The sequence below is a fragment of the Pyrus communis genome, chromosome 10, assembly GCF_041283825.1.
Source record: "Pyrus communis isolate YQ-2024b chromosome 10, ASM4128382v1, whole genome shotgun sequence".
In the NCBI taxonomy this organism is placed as follows: Eukaryota; Viridiplantae; Streptophyta; class Magnoliopsida; order Rosales; family Rosaceae; genus Pyrus; species Pyrus communis.
This window is the reverse complement of record NC_142574.1, coordinates 15,402,110-15,424,286: the sequence shown is the minus strand read 5'-3', so window position 1 is coordinate 15,424,286 and position 22,177 is coordinate 15,402,110. Positions and strand designations below refer to the sequence as shown.

Sequence of the window (22,177 nt, the reverse complement as noted above, 5' to 3'; positions counted from 1 at the left end):
TTTAATTCTCAAATTTTGTATTGTGGATTTTTCATGTCGAAAAGTCTTCATAGATTTGTATTTGGTTTATGGATGCAGTGGACTCAAGATAGAGGAGGTACTAGCATCAATTATTTTAAATCCCTCTTACGACTTACAGGTAATACTTAACTTTATTTATTTTATTTTTCTTAATTTCTTGTTTTTGTTTGGAATATCAAAATATATATAATAATAAATAAATAAAAACCGAGATTATTAAGCTGGAAAAAGCAGAGGGAGATCAAACCATCAAAACAGAACATTGAATTCAAAGCTAGAGGAGATGGGAAACGGGTTTCTGAATCTTGGTGGGGGAGAAAAAACATATTTTCATTTGTCTCCTTAAATACTGGACGAAACAGTTAATTATATCTAATAATATCTCTTTGTAATAGGAGAAAATGATCTAGCAAAATTGATTATTTTCTGTGGGGACCGAATAGGGAGAAAAAAACTCACCTCTTGTGCCATTAAATTACATTTTACAACTTCAACTTTAGGTCACAATAAAATCTCATACTTCATCTTTTAAACATTGCAATTTCATGTATCAACTTACGAATTCATTTTAATGTCAAATCTTCGTCAAATTTTCTGTTAAATGTTGATGTGGCAGGCGTGAGATCCATTGTCTCGCCTAGGTTGATTGAAAATTAATTAATATTAATAAATTATGATTTTTTTTTTTCAAAAAATTAACAAAAAAAAAAAAAAACCACCACTTGATCTCATCAATGGCTGCCATTGTTGCCACCATTTGAAAACTCCAAACTGGCGAATCCAAGGACACATCTCGTGACCACTCCCACTACCCTGAGTCGACTGGGGCTCGGAGGCCCACTCGTGTTTTGACAGCGCTGTTCTCACTGTATGCAGAGTCTTCACCGCTAGCAGCGACAACAACGCCATTTTGAGGCGTTGTCTTCTTTGATTATCTACCTCCCTCAGTCGCACCTGAAACGTTGTCTCAATGTTTTCTGGCGAGATCGATAACCTGCAGTCGTCATATGATACAAGAAATCGTCCATGGACCATGATGACCATGACGACTACACACACTCATCGTCACCCTCATCGTCGTAGTCGGAGCAAATCCACATGTGGATGTTGTGGTTGGGTTCACGACAAATAATGTAGAATTTTTAAAAATTAGGGATTTTAGTTTGTTGGGGTTTCTGATTTTTTTGGTAAAGCTGTGAAATTTGGGTTCCTTTTGCTTTGTTTGATGGATTAAGACAAGGAAAGTAAGGATTTTTGGTTTTGTTGCTTCATTATGCATGTTTGAGCTGATAGTTTATGATTGGTGGGTGGTTTTTGCGACTGTAAACGGAAACCATGGCAGCAGCCATGACCACGACCAAGCCCAAGCCCAATCTCCGTCGAGCAGTTTTTCAATTTTTTTTTATTTTTATTTTTTAAAATTTGTTCTTCATTCCACGTATCAATTAATGGGAGGATCCGTGGGTTTAATAAAGCCAACATGGAGTTCTAGTTCGGTGTGTGTGGCTTATGCGCTTGTCACGTCAGCATTTAAGAAAAAAAATTGACGAAAATGTTGACGGAGGTATGACATTGCAACAAATTCTTAAGTTGATGTATGAAATTGCAATGTTGAATAGATGAGTTATCTTTTAAATGTTTTTTGATATATCTTTGGATGATTTTTGCAATTTTTCTTCAATGGTATGTTGCATTGGGTGATACGGAAAATGAATGGAGAAATTGAAATATAAAATCTATCAATTGTGAAAATCAAATTTATGAAAACGTGACAACAAAACATTGAATTCAAGGCTAGAGTATTGATAGATCTTCTATTTTCAATATACGGCTAAAGCACTCATAGCATTGAGTGTTATGTAGCCTTGAAGTCATATTTTTTAAAGACGGGCAAAAACTTTTAATGATATTTATATATTATTTCATTCAAAGAATTAGAGAAGGCAAGAACACAAAACGTTATCTGCACGATGTTAACGCTGTGTTAAAGAGAGGTTGTTCATTTTCCACGGGAGTATTACATTTTAATCATTTTTTTATGATTAACTTATTATTTTATTAAATTGATCTATATGTTACTGATTCAATTTAATTTTTTTGAGTTGAACGTGATATAACACATTGAAGATGAAATTCCGGCTTTCCAAGAAGGAGGCTGTAGAAAACTTTGTCCAAATTTTCTAACATGTTGGTAAATAAGGAGTAGTAAGGTAGATATACATCCCAATCGAGTCCAAAACTCGAAGATTTGATTTTTGGTAGGGATAAAAAGGAGGAGATGGAGAGGTTGAAGATGAAGGTGCAAGGAGATGAAAGGAAAAAATAGGGGATGGATGTGAGGGAAAAGGGCTGTAAAATTGGAATTAGATTGTGAAAAAGGGCAAAAAGTAGGAGGAGAAAAAGTGGGGTAGCAAAACAGGAAAGCCAAGGCCAAAACCGGTGAAAAATGCAGAGAAACGACGAAGGACGCCGAGGATTGAAGTCGTGACCTCACAATCCGACAACCATAAGCAACGGAAGGGCAAGACGCATGCATATTGACTAGAGAGGAGAAGAAAAAAATGAGGAAAAGTAAGGGGGTTGCCTGCCAACCCCAACCAAAGAAAGGAGTGCGGTGTAAGAAATGGGATTTTTTTTTCTTTTGTTTGGAAGGGGAGGGCTTTTATTGTCTAGTTCTTGCATGTTATTTTCATTGTAATTAAGGTAACAAAGTTGAATAATGTGCAAAAGAAAATAAGGTTTGAGTTTAGGCTCTAATCAAACCATTCCTTATTGAATTGGTTTGGTTCAAGTTCCTCAATAGTTTTAACAAACTGAATCAAACTGTCACGTTGTGTTAATTTGACGGTAAAAGCAATCCAATTCGGATGATGCCTAGTTATAAACTAGCTATAAGTACCCGCACATTACTGAGGGTTTTAAAATACGATGAAATCGTGTATCAAAAACTTGAAAAATGGTTTTGCAAAACAGCAACAATACTCATAACAGATAAATTGCAAAAGCTTTGTAGAGAAATGATTCAATTTTGTCAAATTAGGAAAACATGAAAGTTTTCAATGGGATTACAGTGGTTAGAACTGTGTTTGAACCAGCATCATCATATTTACACACAAAAAATAAGCATATACCTTCATATGGAGATACAAAAAATATTACAGCTATATATGCTGCTTTAACAGTTCCATGTGTCCTAAAAACTAAACTATCTTTTGTACATAAAAAAATTAACAAATGCTGGCATATTGAGGTGCAGAAAATATTGTCTAGTTCTTAGCAGAGAGAGATATTTACAACCTGCTAAACATGTTAGATGTTGTTCAACATATAATAACAAAAGATGCAAAATATCGTTGAACATAGCAGGAGAAGTGTTGTTGCAGCAATTTCATGAGTGTTAACATTACCAAACCAAGCTGTACATACAGAAAAAGAATGGTAATCGTTTAGACAGTGATTGGAGTCACATTGAAGCAGATATGAAGCAAAATAAAAGCATACTTACTTAGTCCTTTTTTGAAACGACGGTAACTGTTTTTGTAACAGCCAGAGGCGATTTTTTTTTTTCCAGTGATTTGATAGGGATTTCATCAAATTCTTTTAGGTCAACTTCTGAAATTTCTTTCGCCTCACTGTTTTAAATGTGTATACCAAACGAGCACATTTGATTGCACAGAAGACAGAAAATGTTGCCTAAGTGTAATTCATTGTATTATTTACTTAGAAAAATTTTCTTGAAAAAAAGAAGATGTTTCACTGTTATATTTCAAACAAAGCAAGATCGATAAAAGATGTTATTTTTTTAACACACAAAAGTAAAACGAAAGCATCAGATTTGATGATAGCATGGAAGTCAAATCTAAACCTCTGTTCATTGCCAATAAAAAGGGCTATCGACACAGATTCCCTCTTTAGTTTATGTGATTGACCGCTTGTTTCAAGTGGAAATGTCGAAGATGATATAGTAGTGGAAGATATTGTCGTTTCTCTTGGTAACATCTATGGGGTTATTGGTTCCATAGCTGCATCGTCAGAGACATAGTAAATTAGCACATCACTTAAGTTGAAAGTATTTCTTCTATTTCTAAACCGCAAGAGAAATATCTTCTTTTGGCCAATCAGTCTCAAAAACTCATTTGGCAACTACTGTTGGTCAACCAATCTCTGGTTCAAGACTAAATCTTTGCAAGGCATACCAAACAGTTTTTCTCCAGACTTGCCAATTATCAAAGCACTGATTTCATTAGTGATGTCTTCAAGAATTAAATTAACTTTATACCTTCATTTAAAAATTGAATTGCACCAGTTTTTCATACTTTATAACTCATTGGTCATAAATAGAATAAAGAACTTGAAACAATAGAGGTTAAATATTTGAAGTGATTTTTTACTTAGTAAAGAAATAGCACAGTATCGAAAATCCAAAAATAAAAAAATAAAAAATAAATAAAAAAAAGGAGAGAAAACAATAAACTTGCATATTAAATATTACCAAGGTGTTGGTATCTAGTTGGGATGTTTTTGACAAATAAGTTGTCCGGTTGCTAGATCTTTATGCATTTGCTTGAAACAGGGTAAGCACTATACCACCAATTATAATGTGTGTCAAAATGTTTTACTGATGCCTAACACAGGAATGTATCGTTCTGTAAAATGGTTTGTCACACATGTCCAGCAAAAAAAGTAAGAACAAACTTAGTTTTTGTTAAATATGTAACAATGTAAATGCTTGCTCTTAAAAAAAAAAAAAAATATCAGCACATAAATCGTTTTTGTACCTTATATAGATCAGGATCTAAAAAGACCAGCTCATCTATTGTTACTCTCCTTGTAGTGCGCAGAACTTCAGCCTCATTCACTTGTCTTGAAGAATGAGACAGTACTTGTACTGGACCTTTACCGGCTGAGAACCTGTAAGTTTAAAAACAAAGTAAGCAATTTTGAAAAATGAGTTTGTTTGTAGGTATAAACAGGAAGCACAATTTTAGATATCCACTCATATTGATTTTTATGAGTTATCCTCTGGGATGTCCGAGTCAATGAAAAAAAAGTGAGGAACCAATACTATTCAAGGCGACTTTGTCTTTAGATTCCAAAAAATAATAAATTATAAGTCAAACATCAGTAAATAAGAGAGATGAGTAGATATTTTCAATTTGATGATACATGTTTAAAAGTGAGACATAAATTATAATGAATAAGTTTAAGAGCGTGGCAAAATAATTTGAACATGCATGGCTAAAAATGAAACACAAATCGCAATGAACACATTTAAATAGTTGCTAATTAACATATGAGAAACAAAACAAATGCTTTGTCATAAGGGACATAAATCTAATACACTAAAATCACATAATGATAAAATAGTGGAATAGCGTATAGTAAGTAATGTAAGAACATAATAAAATAAAAGTAGAAAAAAAGAGTTTCAGTTAAATGAGTTACCTTGGCAAAGCATGACTTTTAAACTTGTAAACACAACGATAATGGACAATGATAATGTGTGGACTGATAAAGAAGAAAATGCTTCTGCAACATCTCCCCACAACGTAACACACAACTCTTCTTTTATGTACAAAAAACAAATGAGAAACAAAGATTAAATTTTTTTTTCCCACCCTAACAAATGAAATGTTGTTAATAATTTAGAACCGCAGTGCTGAGACGAAAGAATAACCTGATATTCTCATTGTGTATATCACACTTATGCGTTATTCTTTGATTTATTTGTTTTGGTTCCAGGCGCTGGACCGCAGTTACATGGCCAATCTCATCTTGCAATTTAAAAAGTTAATACAAAAACTAGGGTAAATTAAACTTTACCATCTCAGGTTTAAGGTTTATTGTAACCTCATGCAATATCTTCAAAACATTTCACTTTCATACCTCAAGTACTATTTTATTTCACTATAATACATCTGTTACATTTTCCATCCATTGGTTGGTTAAGAGCTGACGTGACTGCCAAATTTGTGCCACGTGGCAAAAAAATAATCTTTTATGCATTAAAAATATTATAATAATTTATCTTATTTAAAAAAAATAAAAATAAAATAACCAAACCTACACCCAAATCCCCTTCCTTCTCCCTTACCTCTCTGCAACTAAAAAAAAAAAACCAAACCCACACCCAAATCCCCTTCCTTTTCCCTCATCTCTCTGCAATTCTCGCCCTCTCTTCTCCAATCTCCACCTCCCTCCTATGGCACTCCTCCCCTTCCCCCTCCTACGCACCTATCACCTTTTCTCCCTTCTTCGTCCAAACCATCTTCCACATCTGATATCCCCACCCATCTTCTCAGTCAATCTTCCACGTTCTCTACAATTTCTAGGGTTTCTGATACCTTCATATGGCTTCCATGGCCGCATCGTCTTCCTGGTGCTACACGTGTAGCCAATCTATTCAAGTTGGTTCGAACCTAATATTCAAACCTCTACCTCGAGATTCATTCGATCCCCCACCTTGCCCAACGAATCGCACCCACCGCTCACTCGCGGTTCATACCAATTAACCCAGTTATCTGGGCTTGCGTAGGGAAGTTGGGAGGTCCAAGTCTAGTGGAGGAGATGGCAGTGGGAGCGGCGGGGGAGGGTCGAGTCAATAGCGGATTGTGTTGTGGTTAACAAGTTTTGAGAAAGATTGTGTTGGGGTCCGTGGTTTTTTAAGAGAGAATATGGAAGTTGACTGCAAATTTCACAAAGCATGAAGGATACTTTAGTAAAAAGCAGAGTGAATTTCAGCCACAAAGCAGGCACACATGCTATAAGCTTATTTGTCTGTCAACAAAATTAGGTTTTGTATTGTTGTTTGGCTTGATTATGATGGGAGCAGAGAAGGTGGATAGGGAGAGGTTTCTGGGTTGGTTTTTTTTTGTTTTTTTTTAATAGGATCAATATTTTAATATTTTAATGCATAAAAAATTATTTTGTTGCCACGTGGCACAAATGTGTCAGCCACGTCAGCTCTTAACGGATTAATGGATGGAAAATGTAACGGATGTATTATATTGAAATAAAATAATACTTGAGGTATGAAAGTGAAATGTTTTGAAGATGTTGTATGAGGTTGCACTAGACCTCAAACCTAAGGTGATAAAGTGTAATTTACCCCAAAAACTATGTCAAAACACATTTCATTAAAATAAAAAAAATAAAAAAAATGTTTTCAATTGATGCACACATAGACACACTGTGACATCCCACATCGTCTAGGGAAGTGATCCTTATATGTATATTCTCATCTCTACCTAGCGCGAGGCTTTTTGGGAGCTCACTGGCTTCGAGTTCCGTAGGAACTCCGAAGTTAAGCGAGAAGGGGGCTAGAGCAATCCCATGATGGGTTACCCACTGGGAAGTTGCTTGTGAGTTCCCAAAAACAAAACCGTGAGGGAATGGTAAGCCCAAAGCGGACAATATCGTGCTACGGTGGTGGAGCGGGCCGGGGAAGTGATCCACCTCAGGCCGGGGTGTGACAAATTGGCATCAGAGCCTAACCCTGGTCGTGGTGTGCCGACGAGGACATTGGGCCCCTAAGGGGGTGGATTGTAACATCCCACATCACCCAGGGAAGTGATCCTTATATGTATATTCTCATCTCTACCTAGCACGAGGCCTTTTGGGAGCTCACTGGCTTCGGGTTCCGTAGGAACTCCGAAGTTCAGCGAGAAGGTGGCTAGAGCAATCTCATGATGGGTGACCCACTGGGAAGTTGCTCGTGAGTTCCCAAAAACAAAACCGTGAGGGAATGGTAAGCCCAAAGCGGACAATATCGTGCTACGGTGGTGGAGCGGGCCGGGGAAGTGATCCGTCTCGGGCCGGGATGTGACACACACACACGCACACATAGACAAATATATATGTCTTAATATTACCTATAAGAATAGCATCTTTATTCAAACGGGGATAAAGCATGTTAAAATATAGCAGGAAAACCCGATGGCAAGGAATGGGCGGAAAGATGGCTGATAGTTTTCTAAACACTGTTTTAGCAGTGAATATAAGTTGGGTATCATCTGACATGATTTTATACTGCCATCTGATCCTAATTGTACGAAAATTCATGACTTCATAGCAATCACCAGCCTAAATCTTTAAGGCAACGACATCAAAATCAATGTCTGATGCAGAAGAGCTCCAACCGCATTGTTCTTCGCAATTGATCACATCCGGAAAAAAAAAAAAAAAAAAAAAAAACAAACATTATATTTTGATACAGAGAGATTAAATTGGCACAATAGGTAAATAGATTCATTGAAAATATGTAAACTATCAGAAGGAAGATTTATAAAACACTTCGTAAATGCATAAAAATGAAACGGGAAAAAAAAATATAAAAACATAAATACAAATTAACAAACTAATAAATGAAAAGAAAACCAATGATATAACTATTACTGTTAGAATTCCTAATTAAAATTATAAGACAATGATCACTCATTGTTTCATCAACTAAGATACAGTGTAGTGTCACATATTTCTCTAGCAATGCTTGATTTCTATACCCTACACACATGAATCTTTATTTTGTCTGCTTTAGTGTAGGCACGCAATTCAGCAATAGGAGTGACCTTCACGATTTCCATTTAACCTGCTCAAAGAGAATATAAATTTTTTAAACTTAATAAGTTAACAAAGAAAGAAAAGGTTACCATGTTTTTGTAGGCGATATAAACTTAAAGTGTTTTTTGGTTTTCATCCAGAAATGTGACTTTATAAATTGAAGAGTTACCATTTATTTGTTTACACCATGCACCATAATAAAGTTATAAATTTCGAACAAACGAACAATATATGCTGTGAAAAAACTGCAAAACTTGTAATACTTAATCAATAACTATACTATCAAATTAAAAAAAAAAAAATGAACTTGCCTTATCAACCACATGATTAACCACTTAAACACATTTTGTTACAATAGGGACATGAACAAATTCAAAGAAACAATTGTAGGTACAATTCGGAGTTACATAAAATAAAAATTAGCATAAATTGAAAAGTAAATAACTCAGACAATGATAAGACCAACCTTCGGAACTAATTTTGTATGAAACCTACATTTTGCAAATATTAGTAAAGCCAAATCCTCAGTTGATGTTTAAAGTGGAAAGCACTTGAAAAACGAAACAAAAATTTGACCATCATTAAATGGAGAGAAAAACTGATAGAATGACATAATTACACAACCAAAACAGTTGACCCATGTTACTTGTAAATAGGCGCATATATACTTTTCTTTTCTTTTGAAACAAATATGTTTCTAGCTATTCTTATGGTCTATACTATAATTTATAAAATATGAACATACAAATATTATGTCTCCTAAAAAACATACTAAGAACAATCACTTTTTTGTACAAATTAGGCGATCATTCCTTTGAAATACACCATTTCTTTTGTGTTTCTTTTCTTTCATTTTGCCAACATTGATAGCAGTCATTACTCACTCAGTCGATAACCCACAACAACACCATATCTCAAACAATTTACATATTTTAAAATCAGTTTCTTACAAACAAATACAATGATAAGCTCACCATTACCTTCAGCACACATGCATTCCAAACCTGCACATAAAAGCAGCCAAAAAACAAAGTTCAGACTTTGACAGAACTTAAAACAAAAGAAAACCTGTAAGTTTGTTCTTAAAATAACCACCCATCTGAGTTATATAAATTTTTAAGATCAAATTACACAAACAAATATGAATTAAACCTCACTGTATCAAACCTATCACCTAAAATGACCATCGTGCTCAACAAAAAAGATACTTAAATAAAGAACACTTCTAAGAATTCAAAGAAACAACACTGCATCTGAAACATTTGACACATAAAACCTGCACGACCTTTAAAAAAATCTAAGCAACTCGTTCAAAATTAGTTTTTTACAAAGTGCATCATAAAAACTTGGATCCCATAAGAAAATACATGATATCCCTATCAAAAGTCAGAGCAAGAAAGAAGATATGTTTGAGCTAGTTCAAAATGCATTCATCACCAAACAGCAGAAAAATTTTGTCAAAAATTAGTACTTTCTCACAAAATTTTATCTAAGATGAATATTTAAATTTGCCTATTTTAAAAAATGCTAAACACAATAGATAACAAAGAGGTAAATCCGTTTTTTTATACGAAGAAAATAATAACACAATGTAATATTGATTAACAATGACAGCTGATGTAATATTGCTATACCTTTTTCGTGTCGCTTTTTGATTTGAATAGTATATGCTAAGATAAAAAAATATAAAACATTAAATACCCTTATGTTCAATTTACTTGTATCTTCATTATGCTAGATGTCTCATCTACACGGAAAACACCTAAAAACTCGAAGTATCAAAACTAACATTTTTAATCTAAAAGCCTAGAAATCATAAGAAAACAATTGTTGAGACGACATTATTCTCAAACAGCAATTCCCAACAAAAATTTGACCATAAAACTGTAAAACCATCTCTCAATCAGTATTTTTCATCTTATAAAGCAACTAAAGTCTTACTATAGCTTAAAATCCTTAGGAGAAATCATTTTTGTACCAAAAAAAATTAAAATGCAGAAAACGTAAACAAAAACACGAATACACACGTCTCAATTCTAAAAACAAACAGGAAACCATTTTTCACCAAGCTCTTCCTATCAAGAAAAACAACAGACTGAGGAAAAAAAAATCATGGATTCCCAATATAAAACTTAATTCTCCATATATAAATTTAGGGCGTGTGTGTAAAGCTGCTCACTTTAGATTCAATTGGGATTTCATAAAAAAATTATTATCGATCATATCTTACAGTGCTGAATGAAGACTTACAACACACAAAAATAAAAAAATCTACCTCTGGAAAACCCCCAAAGGGAGAACGCAGAAACACTCACCTTTAACACACGCAGCTTCCAAACCTGCACACAAAAGCACCACACAACTGAAGGTCAGTTTCCAATGAAACCAAGAACAAAACCATAGGAAAAATCCACACGGAACAAACAAAATCAAAATCCCATACCCAAAAATATAAATTGAATTTTTATTATTTAAATGTTTGTAATCTACATGACAATATTTAATTAGATTTGTGGGACTTAGTAATCTGCCAAATCAGCACCTAACAGATTTTTTGATAAAATTGTGACAAAAAGACTATATTGATTTGTGACATCAATTTTCAGGAACAATATTGATCAATATTCAATTTCATGTAACATCTTAATAACGTGGGTCAATTTTAAGAATCATTTGTGAGGAAAAATAATATCTAAACTACCTATTAATAGAATTCTGTTTGTCAATCAAAACTCTATAAAATTATTATTCTAACCCTCTTATCAAAACTAAACAAAAATAAAAATATATGAACAATTTAGTAATTACATGCAACATAAATTTTGTTGTCTTTTACACAAATCTCACAGCCAATTAAACATAACACGCCCTGTTTAAAAATTACAAATTAAATAAAAATTCGAGAAGAGTTTTAATAACCCCACGTCTCCCCCCATCTTCCAAGTTCCACAGCCAATTTCATTTTTATAACAAATAATAGACAAATTTAATTAGACGTAAAACGTGCGGGCACAGTATTAGTATTTTATAATTATTATTTGAGCAGGAGGGGTACGATTGGAAAATTAACTGAAACTATTAGTATAGAATCAATCCCAGCGCTTGCTAGTCTCTTCCCAGATATTCCTGCACTACTCAAGCAAGTACAACATGAGTGGCGCCAATAAGAGTACTCTCTCTCTCTCTCTCTCTCACTGCAATCTGTTTGGTTTCTGAGAAAAAAAACTAATCTAACCTACACTTTCTCGGCAACCAAACAAACATGACACAGTTAATTTCTCAGATCCTCACACTAATTGTACTCTCTCTCTCTTTCCAGATGCCGCTTCGCCTTCCTTCCTCTCCGACAAATCGGCGAAGGTTTTCGTAGCCGGCCACCGCGGCCTCGTCGGCTCCGCCATCGTCCGCAAGCTCCAAGCCCTAGGCTTCACCAACCTCGTCCTCCGCACCCACGCCGAGCTCGACCTCACTCGCCAGGCCGACGTCGAGTCCTTTTTCGCCGCCGAGAGACCCCAATTCGTGATCCTTGCCGCCGCTAAAGTCGGCGGCATTCACGCCAACAACACGTACCCGGCGGATTTCATCGCCGTCAATCTCCAGATCCAGACCAATGTCATAGACGCCGCCTACCGATTTGGAGTCAAGAAGCTCTTGTTCCTTGGCTCCTCCTGCATTTACCCCAAATTCGCTCCTCAGCCCATCCCGGAGAACGCATTGCTGACGGGACCACTGGAGCCTACCAACGAGTGGTACGCCATTGCCAAGATCGCCGGGATCAAGATGTGCCAGGCGTATCGGATTCAGTACAGTTGGGATGCAATTTCTGGGATGCCCACCAATTTGTATGGGCCGCATGACAACTTTCACCCTGAAAATTCGCATGTGTTGCCGGCATTGATGAGGCGGTTTCACGAGGCAAAGGTGAAAGGGGCGGAGGAGGTGGTGGTGTGGGGGACTGGAAGCCCCCTGAGGGAGTTTTTGCACGTCGACGATTTGGCAGATGGAGTGGTGTTCATGATGGACAGTTATAGTGGGTTGGAGCATGTCAATGTGGGGAGTGGCAAGGAAGTGACAATTAAGGAGTTGGCTGAGCTTGTCAAGGAGGTTGTTGGGTTCGAGGGCCGGCTTGTTTGGGACTCTACCAAGCCCGATGGAACTCCGAGGAAGCTCATGGATAGCTCAAAGCTTGCAGGGTTGGGGTGGACACCGAAGATCTCGCTGAAAGACGGGCTTGTTGATACTTATAGCTGGCACTTAGAGAATGTCAAGGAATAATGCAGGTGATTGCATTGCATTGGATTTCAAATTTTTTTTTTCCTTGATCATATGATATTAACTCTTATAATCTTATCATCCTTAAATTGTTATTGTTGTTGCATGTAACATGAGGAGCCTACATTAGATGTTGATTCTGTATCAATTACGTCGAATAAGTTATATGTGAATTTCTTGTTTGTGATACATGTTAAAACAGAATACTATAGAATCAAGTGAGCTATTTGTATTACAGATTGAGCAATTTTTAGATTATTGAATATATTTGTCCAAGAAATCTTCGTGTTACTAAGATTCCGAGAGTAGCAGTAGATTTCATTATCTACTTAGTTAAGCTGTTTGATCTTCTTCTTCGCATCGATTTGGTTCTCTACCATCCGTCTTTCATTGTCTTCCACAACTTCCTATCTTTTCCCCTTGGTTTGCGATGATTTAGTTCCCGATTGGAGGTGATTTTGAGTAGCTCTGAAAACGTACTGTTGGAAAAATGAAGAAATGACCTTAAGGTGTTTACTTCTTTAACCAAAATGCCCTTCAAAATTTGGTCAAGTTATTTGTGTAGTGGTAGAAAGTTCATGTGTCGAGCACCGAACAATGTGTTCAATCAACACCTACAGCCGAAACTACTCTCGATTGTAAGTTTAAGACAAGAAAAGATGTGGACAGCCATCGACGTTTAGCCTCCAAATCAAGATTTCCTGATTTGTAACCTTCACTTTATGCTCATATTCCCTCACTTTGAGCCTTCGAATATAGTCAATAACCATTTGGATATTTCATCTGTCTCAATACCATTACACAAAACAACTGGAGAACAATGGTAGATAGCATGCATATACAGTGAAAATTTCTTACAACACATTTCTCCGCTGTGAGAGAAATGTTTCATTACCTCTGTTGTGTGCAAGAATTCTTCTGCACATAAGGTGCACTGCATGAATCTTAACTTGTATTAATCTAGAGAAAACTTCTAGTAACTAGGCCTAATTACGTACAGCAGTAGTGTTAAATTAATCTAGCCAGCCTTAAGGGGAAAATATGCTATCACCGCAGGCACATTTCCAAACCTGTGGATAGTACTCATTCTCTTCCAATGCCATTGCTCGGACAGATACTAGAACTGGCATGCAAGGCTCGCACTCGTTACATTTTGAACGACAAGTAGCCGGAAATGACCCTCTCCTTAACCTTTTAACAGTCCCTTTCCCTTTAGATGGTTCATGATCATTCGCCGTTGGATTTCCTACAGCCTAACGCAAAATTCAGAAAACTAAAACGATAAACAGAAAAGTAAGAGTGAATCATTTGATTAGAGAAGAGTGTCGGATGAAGTACTCACTGGCGAAGGTGATGGAGACAGTGGTGGAGAGCTGGCGAAGTGCCCAGAGTGAACCAAGTGAGAAGAAATGAGCATGGCGAGCAAGAGGGCAAACAGAAGGTTTCTAGGATTTGCTGCTGCTTGCATTTTTCGTTCTGTTTGAAAGTTTTGAGACTCCGAAACAACGTAGCAAATTGAGCAGTGCCCTATTTGGTTTTTTATAAAAGCTGGGTTTTTTTTTTCGATTTTCAATTAAATTGAAAATTTTGAACTGGTCTGGCAAATGAAGATGCAGGTGAGAGTATGTGAGGCTGCAGAGGTTGAAAAATAGTGTAAGATTCTGAAGTAGTCAAGATGCTCCTCACGTGTTAGTTAAGGGAGAATGATCAGCTTCCAGCTGATCCTTTTGGGTTCAGTTGTGAGTTGCAAGGGTGGTCACGTGTATATGAAACCATCCAGATGTTATAAAAAATAAAGGTTTTTTTGTTGGGAAAATGATTTATGCACGTTGTTTCTTTCTGTTACACACCTTTGTATTTTTTTAATATATTGATTCTCTTTTGCTTTACTTAATGGAAAGGTTAAAATAAACATAGCTGTGCTTGAGAAGAGAAATGCGGTGTGAAATCATTTCACTTTCGTTTATATACCCTTGTGCGTTGATGAAAATCTCATTTTCTACATCAACTAAGTTAATGATTTTTCTAACCATATGACGGAATGAAGTAACATGAAACATGAAAAGAAAGCGCATAGGGTAAAGTGAGATTATCGTCATAGAGTTGTTAGCATAAAAACAAATAAGTCAAAATAATAATGGAGAAACATACACCAGTAGAATGGGTTACAATCTTTTATAATGTAATCCCACGACAGCAATATTAATTGTACTTTATTTATGGCTTGCTCTAAGTTCAGCATCCCTCTGGTTCTGTTTTGTTTTTCTTTTTTTTTGAACAAACAATTTATTTATACTGAAGGAGAGGAAATGAATTAGCCTCACAATAGGCTAGTAATAGTGTAGTTTAAATTCGCTTTTGACGAGAATTGAATCTAAAACCTCTCACTTACAAGTGAAAATAAATATTACTAGATTGTAGTACTAAGTGGCAAAAGTTCGGGATGATAAAAAACGAAAAAATGCACCAGCTGGGAATTTCTCAATAAACACTTGGATAAATGAGAGGGTTTATATTTTATGACATAAAAATTAAACAAAAAAGAAAAGGGAGAAAAAACAGTTTTAGGTGTATCAAGTGAAGATCTCAAGCTGATACGATAAAAATGACAACAGAAATTTTGCTACTGCAACCCCAGAAAGAACTGAATGAGTTACAAAATTATCAAGATTACAGAAACACTAATTATGGTCTGGAGACCGTTGGCTACTTTGACCGGCATTAACGGACTTTCGGGCATTAACACCACCGGAAGCAATAAGCGATCTATCTGACCTGAAGATCTTCTATATCAGTTAGAGTGCTCTCAGTTGACCTCTTGTTGGGTAAGTTCACTACCAACTGACCACATGCTCCACTTATATCCTGACCCATTTCCTTACGTACTGTCGTTCGGATGCCATAAGTGCCTCGTAGAATTTTCTGGAATCTTGTTACTTTGTTTTCGTTACTGGTTGTGAATTTACTCAGAATACCGATTGGATTAAAAGGTATCAAATTTATTACCTATACGACAGGAAACAACAAATGCAAAGGTTACTTTGGATATATGTATATATACACACACAAAAGGGACTGAAGTTCCTAATATGCTGCAAGTTCATAGATAAGAACTCACCACTTGAAATGTCTCTAGCAATTTTCCGAGTAGGTGTGCATGGTGCTCTTCATCATTCACTCCATCAAGCATTATGTACTCAATGAAGATTTTCTGCTGACTGAAGAATCAGTTTAAAAGACAATAGTGAGATTTTTGGGGAGTGTAAAACGACAGTAAAAGTTTCATTCGCACAGAAATGAAAGCTAATAGAATTTACTCAAACGCAAGAGATGTAATGAAACTTTACGTGTTCTTTTGATATTCTTGCAGTGCATCCATAAGCTTTACTAAAGGAAAAGCCCGAGCTGCAGGCATTATCTGACAACGGATTTCTTGGACTGGTGCATGCAGTGAAACTGCTAAATTCAGACCTGGAAGATCACTATGAAGCTTTTTGATAGCATGAATAATACCAACCTACAGAAGATTTGATGCACAACTAATGCATGAGTAAGCCAAATGTTTCTAGCACTTGCAAACTACATCATTACTAATGCAACTATGATTCACCCCCATTCAACAAAAGAAGTAAAAGGGTACTACGTGCTACCCAATTTACTAAGATCCACCAAATCTAAAAAATAAGACTACAAAAATTTGATTATGGAATCATATAGAACAGTAGGAGAAAGTTATTAAGATCCACCATATCTTAATGCCGAAAGCAATAGTATTTTGGCAGAGAAAAAGATCTTAGACATAATGGTAGTTTCCAATGCCTACCGTCGATACAGTAATTTTCTTAGGCGACAAGTGAAATGGTGATCCAGTCATGACATGAACCGCTTCCACCAAGGAACCATAATTATTCAAAGGTTCCCCCATTCCCTGACAAGAATACACAAAATCAAATGTCAAAAGTTCAATGGTTCCTCCATTCCTCCATATCCATGTCACTTAATACAACCCCTAAGCCAGTAAGGAAAAGCAATTACCATGAACACAACATTGCGTATGGGCGCAATGCGAGAAGCATGAACCAACTGCTCCACAATCTCCCCCGAGGTCAGATTGCTCTTAAACCCCATACTCCCAGTAGCACAGAAAGTACAACCCATTTTGCAACCAACCTACAAACATCAACATAAACATTCAATTCCCGCAATTTCAACACGAAAACGAAAAATTTCATAACTTGATACCTGAGATGATACACACAAGGTGGACCTAGGACCACCAGGGCGGGGCTTCCCATCATACCTCCCCAAGCGGCTGTCGTATCGCATAATCACAGCTTCCACAAGAGCCCCATTCTAACAAAAACATAAAACAACGCGAGAGTTTTTTCACAGAGGCATTTTATCGAACAGTTTGTGTGCAACATAAGAAATGGGGCAAACCTGCAGTTTTATGAGGAGCTTGGTGGTGAGTTGGTCTGAGGAGTCCATGACCTTGTGGACAGAGGAGGTTAGGGTTTTGAATTTGGAGGTCAGGAGAGGATACGCTGCCGAGGGCAGAGATGGAATTTGGTCGAATTGGGCATCAGGGTTTTGGATCACCTGCTTCCATAAGTTGGGGATGAAGCTGGGCTTGACCCCGGACTTTTCCAATTCCGAATTCAGCTCTCCGGCGTCGAAGATTGATCGAAACGCCGTCGTATTTTGCGCGCTTTGCATAGTTTTGAATGTTGGTTTGGGTGTTGCAGCAATGGAGTCGGAGTGTGGCTTATGGCTCTGCTGTGAAATCATGCGTCGGGGAAGGACAACGTGGAAGAGCGTTTGAAAAGCAGCACCTGCTTGTATTCAAATACGAATTTAGAGACGGTACATTCACAAAAAGCCCTTCACAACAATATTATATAGTCTTTTTTTTTTTTTTTTTTTTTTGAACAACTACTATATTATTTGTACTAAGGGAAGAGAAGGAGGTGGTTTTAACCTTACAATGAGTTAACAATGATATGGTTCAAATTTGTCTTTGATAATAATCGAATCTAAGGCCTTTTCAGTTACAAGTGAAGAGGAATACCACCTACATGGTAGTACTAAGTGGCACAACACTATTATAGTTAAAAACCTAGTTTGATTCAAACTTTATAAAAATATACTTATACATTGATATTGCACAGATTGAGTAATTATGAGTTAACTACGTCATCTTTGTGAATGCGGGCGTGCCAACTCGCAACAGAGTTGGGTCGGGCGAGTATAATAGATTTGGTGGTGTGTCGAATGCACTGCTGACTTTTGCACTTGAGCAATTACGTCTGAGGGGAACACCTCTCAACCTAGGGTTTTAGAACTTGAAGATAAGGTTGCCTAGTTCACCACTTAGTACAGAATCTCCGCACCAGGTTCGGCTGCCTTATTTATATTAGTAAGAATATAAGTGTGTCGAATCGATATCAGGTTTTAGGGGCAAAGATACTCAAGGGACATAAGTGTTTAATGGTGAACATGGTTTGGCCGTCTGAATGTCGAACTGCAAAATGCACTTGAGAGTAACAAATCATAAAATACTTCATGTTGCTGGGAAGCTAATAAAGTGACCTCTTTCGAGAGGAAATCAAAGATTATTCGCTGGCTGAGACTTGGATAGATAACCAACTAAACTAGAAGTAGTGTTGTTCCACCAAGGTGAAGGTAAACAACCACAATATGCACCACTTCCAATTGAAAAACAAATTCTAGTCATTTATGCAGCTATCAATGGATTCTGTGATCGAGTGCCACTGGACAGAATCTCTCAATATGAGAGAGCCATTCCAAAAAGTGTACAACCTGAATTACTACAATCCCTTTTAGAAAAAGGTGGGTTAACTAACGAAAGAAAGATGGAACCAGATACATTCTTAAAAGAAAGCGCTTTGCCTTACCTATCATGAAAAAAGGATTAATGAAACTACTCATAAAAGTACTGGAATACTTTTGTTTCTTATTAGGGAACTTCCGAGACTGGTCATCCTTTTCCAAAGCAATTAGTTCTATGTTCCAGGTGATGCTCCAACGAACTAAACATGTTGTTGGTTGTCATCCTAGTGATATTCCAACTAAATGAATATGTGTTCACAGAGGAGTTAGGATAATTAGTATTTTCCTTTAGGTTGTGAGAAGGTTTCGTGTAGAGCGAAGTTTTCGTGTAGAGTTTGTTTGTTGAGTTGAAGAGGCCCCTTAAGGATAAACAAGTCTGCTGAATAGAGTCCTAAATATTCTTTCTTTTTCCCTTCCTTAGCCGAAGTTCATCTTCATCTAGTCTCAGCTTCTTTGGTTTAACTGGGTTCTGAATTAGGATTTGCATTTAATCAGGATTTTATCCTGATCTTTAGCAATTTCAACTTGCCTAGAACTTAACCGAGTCATATCTGATCTTAATCGCCACACAGTCCTATTTTCATAAAGACTCGATCCAATCAACCCTTTCTTGGGCTAAAAGCTTTGTGGCATGAGGGATTTTTACTGGGCTGAGAAATCTAGCTTTTGAGTTTAGGTTAGCCCATTTTCGGTCCAAACTGTTATTTTGAGCCCAAACACATACATGTTTAATAACTAAAGATCACAATTATTCATTTATGAAATATAATCTGGCTCAATAATCCAAGTACATTAATAAAATCCAATTTTTTTTTTTTTAAAAAAAAAAATCAGCATTCTATAACAAAACAAACCATTCTCATTTATTAAAACTAAAATAAAATCACTCAAATTATATAGAAGCACCATCTCGTACAATTATTGTCTATATACCACCAACGAATTTTGAATTGCATTTTTACAAGTCACTTTGTTATGCCATGCATGATGAACCAAAAATGCATCAACACCATATAAAGAAAGAAAAACCAAATAAAAGAGTTTCAAACTTTAAACCTTAATCAAAAGCATTTTAATAACTTTATTTAATAATTAAAAGAAATCCAACATCAAACTAGTCCAAAATAAATAGGCCGAATTAATGAGTTTCCAGTTCTTCCATTACACAGTGAGAGAGCAAACCCACATAATTACAACCACCATCTCGCTCAGCTTTCTCTCAATACATGTATGTATATGTCTCTTTCTCTCTCTTTGTATGGATCATGAACAATTGCATAGGTCTGGCGAAGATCGAGGTCGAACATGGCGAACTATCTTGCTCAGTTCCAGTCGATCAAGAGCTCCCTCGATCATCTACTGATTGCAGTTAAATCTCCCAATTCGATATTCCTATTCAATTTTCCGGTTCCCTTTTTCTTCTCTAATTTCAAATCAATCATTCTTGTTTTGCTTTGTTGTTAATCAATTACTCATTTGAAGTTAGTGATCTTTTTTATTGAGATTTGGGGGCTCTGGGTGTTAATTAGAGCTATTCAGTAGTAGAACAAAAAATGCGTATTTGGCTGAGTACGGGGATAGCTAATCAGGCATTGAAGTGATGCAGCAAATGCAAATTTTTGGTAATCAATCTCCTTACCTTTTCCCTTTTTATTTTTATTTTTTTCATTCTGAATAGACACCAATTACATATCTCCGTTTTTAAAAGCATCAAATCGATGCAGAAACAGTAACAAAATTTGATGTGTAATGACATGTTGAGGCTTGTTGGTTCACTCAGTCATGTTCGAACTTCTGTTTTAACCTAATTAACACCCAGCGTTGTTTTTTCTTTCTTGTTGAGGCTTGTTGAGGCTTGTTGAGGCTTGGGTGCTATGTTGAGGCTTGTTGGTTCACAAAGCGTTGTTTTTTCTTTCTTCTATCTATCGACTTGGGTGCCATGAAATGGTGTGATATATGTTTCTAAACATACATGTAACATGAGATTTAGGAAATGACAAGTCCATATTTTGTTTCCTTTATTTGCTTCCCCAAAATGGTTCACAGTCAAGATTTTGATCCTATAAGTTTCCGGTTATATGCTTCAGGTGGGAGGTCGATCATCCTCTTTCGAAAATGAGATCCTTTGCCAGTTTGCCATTCCAGCGAGGCTAGGTGCTTTATTCAAGTTCTTGGATGCTTTCAGTCCCCTTAGGAACTTAAGCTTGTTCCGTTACTGTGGACAACTTTGTGCCTGTTATGCTGACAATCCACTTTACTCATTGGAATGTTGTTGCATAAGGCTAATATTCCTCGTGTTTTCATCTTACCAGGGTGAAAGTGGCGTGGATGCGTTGGTCGGTTTTCATGTTACAAGCTCTGAGATAAACAAGTTCAAGGCACAGAGATAGTATCTATGTTCAGTTTAAAAATAGTAATAGTACTAGTGTTTAGTTTAAGAAATAGTGATAGTGCCGTGTTCAGTTTAAGAAATAATCCGTAATCAATTCAAAAATAGTGATAGTACTAGTGTTCAATTTAAGAAATAGTGATAATACTATGTTCAGATTAAAAAATAGTCAGTGTTCAATTTAAGAAATAATGATAGTATTATTGTTCAGTTTCAAAAATAGTGATAGTACTCGTGTTCAGTTCTAGAAATCAATGTTCAGTTTACGAAATAATATAGTACCAGTGTTCAGTTCAAGAAATAGCCAATATTCACTTATAGAAATAATCAGTCTTTAGTTCTAAAACTAATTAGTGTTCAATTCTAGAAATAATTAATTTTGAGTTTTAAAAATAGCCAGTGTTAAGTTTTGGAAATAGTGGTAGTGTTATTGCTCAATACTAGAAATAGTCCGTGTTCAGTTCTAAAAATAATAATAGTATTGAGTTCGAAGACTTTAGATTTTGGAGACTTTTCATGTGTATAATTGATAATTTTGTTTACTCGTGAAAATATTTTAGCTATTTGGTTTTTATTTTTTATTTTTTATTTTTACAGTTGATCAACTACGGATTCCCCGATGTGTTGTGTCTTGTTTCCAAGTTTTTGTTCCTAACCCAAAAACAAGAACAGAACAAAATCTGAAATCATATTTTTCCCAATTTGGTGGTGGATTCGTAACTCAGGATTAAATGCCAAGTTTGCCTAGAGCTTTTTTGAGCTCCTGTTAAATTAAGAAGCATTGCATACGACTTTATGGATACTTCTTTTGCATCCAAGCCCGAAACTAATCTGCAATTCGCAGAGAGACCCATGATCTTATACCTTAAGATGCTAGGCTTAGATATTTCAATGCGAGATTCTGTCTCTGGGAGTAAACTGATGTGGCTATCTGGTATGAAAATGGTTCTAGTTTATTCAAAATATCCCCAGCAGATCTAAGGGTTTTAAATATGTATTGGTTTCCATTATCTAAGTCATTAGTGTTAGAACTCGTTTAATATTCTTGTAACATTTTCCGTGTTAGAAAGTAATTGAATTGTGCAC

General features: G+C 36.1%; 2 protein-coding genes and 1 long non-coding RNA gene across 4 annotated transcripts; 2 read left to right on the top strand and 1 right to left on the bottom strand.

Annotated features, from left to right (window-relative positions):
- Positions 1 to 11,593: 11,593 nt before the first annotated feature.
- Positions 11,594 to 13,087, top strand: LOC137727931 (GDP-L-fucose synthase 1). Its single transcript, XM_068466797.2, has 2 exons — positions 11,594 to 11,749; positions 11,900 to 13,087. Exons 1-2 carry the CDS (start codon positions 11,731 to 11,733, stop codon positions 12,853 to 12,855), a joined length of 975 nt encoding a protein of 324 aa, XP_068322898.1. The 5' UTR covers positions 11,594 to 11,730; the 3' UTR covers positions 12,856 to 13,087.
- Positions 13,088 to 15,329: 2,242 nt separating this feature from the next.
- Positions 15,330 to 17,728, bottom strand: LOC137727930 (uncharacterized). Its single transcript, XM_068466796.2, has 7 exons — positions 17,293 to 17,728; positions 17,095 to 17,205; positions 16,888 to 17,022; positions 16,676 to 16,780; positions 16,200 to 16,369; positions 15,971 to 16,070; positions 15,330 to 15,858 (listed from the first exon to the last, which is right to left on the bottom strand). The coding sequence occupies exons 1-7, from the start codon at positions 17,638 to 17,640 to the stop codon at positions 15,619 to 15,621; spliced, it is 1,209 nt and encodes a 402-aa protein (XP_068322897.1). The 5' UTR covers positions 17,641 to 17,728; the 3' UTR covers positions 15,330 to 15,618.
- Positions 17,729 to 17,732: 4 nt separating this feature from the next.
- Positions 17,733 to 22,177, top strand: LOC137727350 (uncharacterized). Of its 2 annotated transcripts, XR_011067786.2 has the most exons (3): positions 17,733 to 20,324; positions 20,790 to 20,856; positions 21,015 to 22,177. It is a non-coding gene; the product is annotated as an uncharacterized LOC137727350 (long non-coding RNA). The 2 variants fall into 2 exon arrangements; XR_015952519.1 differs by having other exon boundaries at positions 20,790 to 22,177.

What these genes read in the sequence shown, in the direction of transcription:
- LOC137727930 (XM_068466796.2), bottom strand. Translation starts at nt 17,640, where the DNA reads ATGATTTCACAGCAGAGCCATAAGCCACACTCCGACTCCATTGCTGCA. An exon ending in AGCTCCTCATAAAACTGCAG is followed by an intron (nt 17,206 to 17,292) that starts GTTTGCCCCATT and finishes TGTTTTTGTTAG; the next exon opens with AATGGGGCTCTTGTGGAAGC. An exon ending in AGAAAATTACTGTATCGACG is followed by an intron (nt 16,370 to 16,675) that starts GTAGGCATTGGA and finishes AATCTTCTGTAG; the next exon opens with GTTGGTATTATTCATGCTAT.